Consider the following 5,479-nt stretch of genomic DNA (forward strand, 5'->3'; position numbering starts at 1 on the left):
AAAAAGAAAAAGAAAAAGAAAAAGAAAAAGAAAAAGAAAAAGAAAAAGAAAAAGAAAGAAAAGAAAAAGAAAAATCAATTCTTTTCCTTCTCAGGTTTCAACATTAACCTGGGAATGCAGCAGCTCTTGCAGTGACCTCTTGTGGCAAGTGCCCAGCAGCGCTCAAGCTTTCCCCAAAAGGAAAGGACACCTCTCTCACCACCCCATCCCACCATCCACATAACAAAAGGTAAGAAAAGAAAAGAAAAAGAAAGTAGCAAATTAAATATAATGATAATAAAAAGAAAGAAATACAAGAAAGGAAGGAAATAAAAGAAATGCGAGAAACACAAGAAATATGAGAAAGACAGTAAATATAAGAAAGGAAATTAAATGAAAGAAATGAGAGAAAGAGATCAAACCCACAATTACAAATAAGACCACAAAGCAGCTGATCATATCTCAAGGAAATCCAGCTTTTCCTTTAGCTAATGATACGGCATTCTCTTGAGTTTCTAAATGAATAAACTGACATAGAGCTCCCAAACACTTTTTTTTTAAAGTAAAAATAAACATTTTAGACCATGCAGACCTCCCCCAATTTCAGCAGCAGTCGGATACACTTAATCMGTCTGTGCTCAGCGAGCCCACTTGAAAAGCAAGGAAAATAGGGCGTCTGCAACTGAAAACTGCTCACATATGTCACATATGTAATGCTTGTCAGTGTAAAAATCCACTTTGCATCGATTTAGGTGTCAGCAAGCGCCCTGCAGTCACAGAAGCTGCAGMAGGAGCCCTGTGCCTTCGAATGCCACAGAAAGCCCTATGAGCTCCTTGGTCATCCCTCCAGCAACTTCTGAGCTGAACTGGGGCAGGGAAACTTYGACCCCACAGAGCATCCTGCAGGGATTCAGGGAACTGCTGAGCTCTGTGTTTTTCTCAGAGCATCCCAAGTGACAGACATCGTGCAAACTGGAAGTACTTTGCTTCACAGAACTTTCTCTCCGCAGCATGGGTGATTTAATTGGTGCCAGATGAAAATGCAGCTTGTTTTAATGTAGGGGAGAGAAGCCCACATGTATCACATCCCATTCTGCCTGTAAGACAGAAACCTACTCGAGCCAGTTAGGAGAACAGAAGAGACAAGAGACACTTATTTTATCTGTAATACCAGTGGAATAAAAAAAAAATAAAAAATAATAAAAAAAAGGTGTCTTACTGCTACAGATGTGACATTTGTTTCCTCTCCRTCCATTTCTAGGTAACCTGCCTTGACAACAGTCCCCTGTGAAGAGAGCCGATCCTTTCTCCCACCCAGCAGGGCTGAAAGGTCTGCGTGAAGGAGCTGCTTTTTAGGAACATGGCATAAAGCTGAAAAAAGGCTAGGAATTAAATGCTAGCTTCATTAAAACTCATGCTGAAATTCCCATGTAAGCCTTACAGACCTATGACTCCAACCCAGTGCCAAAATGCAGTTGTGAAAGACCCACTTTTGTGAGGAGGCTTCTRAGAGTTGTTGCAACAAAAACAATATCCAATAATGATGACTTTTATCATATAGATAAGGTTTTGTATAGTTTTCCGCTAAATTCATCCCCTCTTCCAAACTGYTAGCAGTCTTTATTGCAGATTGCTGCCAAATCCCTGAGTTACCCTTTCCACAAATTCATGCTCTGCCATTAAAACAAATTATGCCATTAGCATAAACTTAATTTTTCTGCTGATGGAATATGAGAAGGCAAGGCAGACATGAGTGGCTCAACTCACTGGATGACTCTGCCCATGGGACAGGTCYATGGACAGTCCTTTTCTAGAGATTTGCCCAATTCTGCACCCTCTGCACTTCCACAGTGCTGAGCACAGGTCAGCACCAGCAGGAGCTCTGAAGGCACTGATGAAGCAAACAATTATATCAGTAATAACGGGCACAGACTGCTGAGAACATCTTGGGAGAGAACATTGCCCTTAGGATGGTCCTTATTAAAAGTCCCAAATGCTAATGGCAGTAAAAGGCAGTCCCCTTAATGTGATTTAGCCCAGTGCTTGCACAAAACACCTCTTCTTTCAGCTCAGCAAAGCACCTGGTGCTCTTAAGATCTAGGGCACAGCCAAGGCTGCAGTGAGATCCTATCAATCTTTGTGAGCCTCAGATAAGCCTCGATGTATTTTCACTGTGCTTTARAAGAGGGGAAAAAAAGAAGATTGCAGAGAGGGCACGGAGATCACCCTGAAGACAGAAGGCTGTGTGTCCTCAGGGTTGTCCCTTTCACCAACACAGCACTCCAAGGACAGATCCCGCTGCTCCCTGTGGGATTTGGCTCTGCTGAAGTGGAGCTCAGCCGTGGTGTGGGCAAAGAATGTGCAAATCAGGGGCTGCCATCACCACCCAACGCTTTGGGAAGCAYCTGCACCTTGTGATGCTGCCCGAATGCTGAACGCTGACCTAAAACCCTGCACAAGCTCCAAGGGTAAAAAGCGTCCCCAAAAGAGACGTTCCCTGGGCAGAGATGCTGGGTGAGCTCTCCATCTCTTCCACAGCTGCTCCATCCTTCCCAAACACCATGRCTGGGAGAGGAACATCCAGCAGGGCCACTGTCCAACACAGAGGGCAAAGAGCCACCCCATTCATGGCCACCCCACTCCTTTCTGCTCAGCTCCTTGATTTGCTCATGGCTGCACTCTGCAAGCACTTCTCCCACAATTTTAACCTGGTGAGCAGCCAAAGCTGGGGTAAAAAGGAAGAGTTCACAACAGTCCTGAAGATAAAGTGCCSAAATAATGATGAAAATGCAATATATGGTTGCTTTTAACACCAGGCTAGACACCACACCAAGACTGCACACCGTGTTCCCACTATGCCCGTTGCCAGTTCTGACCTTCCACATTTTTAAATTATTACAGTTTTGTCTATAAATTTTGTTATTAGGATCCATCTCTGGTAACTCTGAGTAATTTGTCTCCATCTACACTTCATTTTGAAGCCATTGCTTCCATTTCACCTGAAGAAGAACCTATCTGCTGAAATGCCTGCCTGATTTTTTCCAGCAGTACCTATAGCCTAATAGAAGTTATTACCTCTATCTACAAACCTTCTCTTGGTTGTTAAGGAAAGATTTATGATCAAGAAGTGCAATGGGACTGCATAAACATGACAAATCTTAAAGGAGAATGTTCCTGAACCAGGAATGTTGACAGAAAGGGTTTTTTTTTGGGGGGGGGATGCTGAAGATGTATTTTAAAAAATACTCATCAGTCTTTCCTTCATCCCATTTCTCAAATTGTCAGTGAAAAATCCCTTGGAACTTGGTGAATCCAGGTATAAAAACAAACYCAGCAGACAGGCAGCAGACCAAATCCTTGTTTTCTACTGAGCACTGGCAGGAGATACTTGAACCAGATTTGCTCTACTGTATACTATTAAGTTTGGATTAAACCATGCTGAATCCAAGGAAAATTACTATTTCTATAAAGGATAAGTAAGGTTATGTCCTGGATGACAAAAATAAGAACTAAATCATGTTTCAGCTCACAAYACTGACAACTTACACGAGTTAAATACAAATTCCCAATCTACTTTCCTCTTTGTGTCCAACAGGGAAGATTTGCCTCTCTAGCTAGCATCATGYTCAGACATCATCAGTGGCAGAGAAAAAGTAGAATGAATGACCAGATCAGCATGATTTATGCTCCTAAATTAGACCAGGTTAAAAACCGGAGGGGATACATGCTTTTAAAGTATAAATGTTCAAAAGCTTTCTGAGTTTTTCCAATTTTTGATATCTCAGAGCTTTACTGAGTTTTCACCAGGGAGGACGTGTGATTTAATTAGAGCACGACACAAAACCATGGCATTCCCAAATCATGCTCCAGCCCTGCCACTGACATGCTGCAAGAACTGGGGAAATCAACTGTGGTGCCCCAAGCCCCCAGCTGGAAGAACAGGTTCAGAAAGCCACTGCATGCCCTCTTCCACAAGGAGCTGTGAAGAGTAATTAAATTCCACCCAACACTTGGAAATTGTCAGAGGGAAAAGTGCTATATAAACGCTTATTAATTAAGCTTGCGTTTAATATTCTGGGAAATAAGTAATCAGCTCTTGGGGATCGTGCAGCTCCAGGGCTCGAGCTCCCAACCACAGAACTGACAGAGGCAACACGAGAGAGAGGAAACCCCCAAAAACGGCTCATGGCTCAACACAAAGCTGCCATTTTAACATGYAACATTTTAAACCAAATTCCAACTCCTCATCCCACTCCTGCTCATGAGGAAATCCATGAATCCCTAATTCACTACCTGCTGTCAAAATCAACTCCAAGCCAGCACACCAGACCACACTGGTACGAAGGTGAGGTACATCCAGAACTGTGCAACAGGGAAAGGTGGAAATGAACATTTTTCAGCCTGATTTCACAACCATTGGTGTTTTGATTAATACTAAATGTGGTGACTCTTCTGAGTGCTCTGCTCTGCCCACCTTTCCCACTTCCATCSGCAGGTGAGTGATTCCCCKTGCCAGGGTCGCCYTAAACTTGGGCTGACCAAGGAGTTYTCTTGCAGCAAATGCCAAGCCGAGCTCTCCTACATTTGTACAATCACTCCTATGTCTCAGTAGTTATGTGCCACTGCAAAAACTGCATTAAAAAAATGGATGTAAACCAGCACAGAACTTGTTTAAAGCAGCATCTACATCAGCACACCCAACGAGACAGCGAGCTGCAAACACCTCGTAACTTTAATTGGAGCTGTGTACACTGCTCTGGATCAGTGCTTTGCACTGGATGGAAGGGTGAAATTAACTCCAGCAGCAAGGAATAATTGGATGCCACACAGTCCTAAACGAGCCCTGTAAATATTCACCTAACAGAGGAGCCGTAAATGACCAACTGCACACAGTTCTTTACCCATTCGCTCAGCCACAGGATTGCCATCCAAACCACGGTCACTCCCTCACCGCTTTCCCGGTACCTTTGCCACAGACTTTAAAGCGCCACAGAATCGCAAAAAACTTTGAACCCCCTGAATGGAAATGGTTGCAAGTGCTAATTATTACAAAACTAAAGAACAAGAAGAGGGGGAGAAAAAAAAAGACCCGATGAGAGGAGAGGATGACTATTGTCAGAGGCGTGTGATTTTTTAAAAAAGGGGAGAAGGTTCGAATTGGTAGAAGCGATAGCGATGTAAGAACTGCCGGGAGGCAGAGGAAGGACCGCGACGGGATGCTCCGGAGGGGATGAGCGGATCCCGTTCCTTGAAGGCACCGCTCTGGCACGGACCCACCAGCGTGGCAACGCCGGGGCGAGAAGCCGGAGGCACGGAGGGATGGACGGATGAACGGATGGACGGATGGATGAAGGGACCGAGGGGGATCTCTCACCGCTGGAGCGCCGGACGATGTTCTCCAGGAAGGTGTTCTGCGGTGCCACCAGCCCTCTCTTGCCCCCCGGCATCCTGCAGCGCCGGGCTCGGGGGCCGGGGGTGCGCGGCGGCAGCGGCGGCGGCG

The 5,479-nt window shown here is 44.9% G+C and overlaps 1 protein-coding gene across 1 annotated transcript in view; it reads right to left on the reverse strand.

The window, feature by feature from the left end:
* Nucleotides 1-5,426, reverse strand: part of KCNH5 (potassium voltage-gated channel subfamily H member 5) — a 147,267-nt gene extending 141,841 nt beyond the window's left edge. The window contains exon 1 of the mRNA XM_057378768.1: nucleotides 5,354-5,426. Coding sequence (XP_057234751.1) covers nucleotides 5,354-5,426 — 73 coding nt within the window. The remainder of the gene's footprint in view (nucleotides 1-5,353) is intronic.
* Nucleotides 5,427-5,479: the final 53 nt, after the last annotated feature.

Source organism: Malurus melanocephalus, unplaced genomic scaffold, assembly GCF_030028575.1.
Source record: "Malurus melanocephalus ecotype Western Australia unplaced genomic scaffold, MMel_1.1 scaffold_373, whole genome shotgun sequence".
Classification (NCBI taxonomy): domain Eukaryota; kingdom Metazoa; phylum Chordata; class Aves; order Passeriformes; family Maluridae; genus Malurus; species Malurus melanocephalus.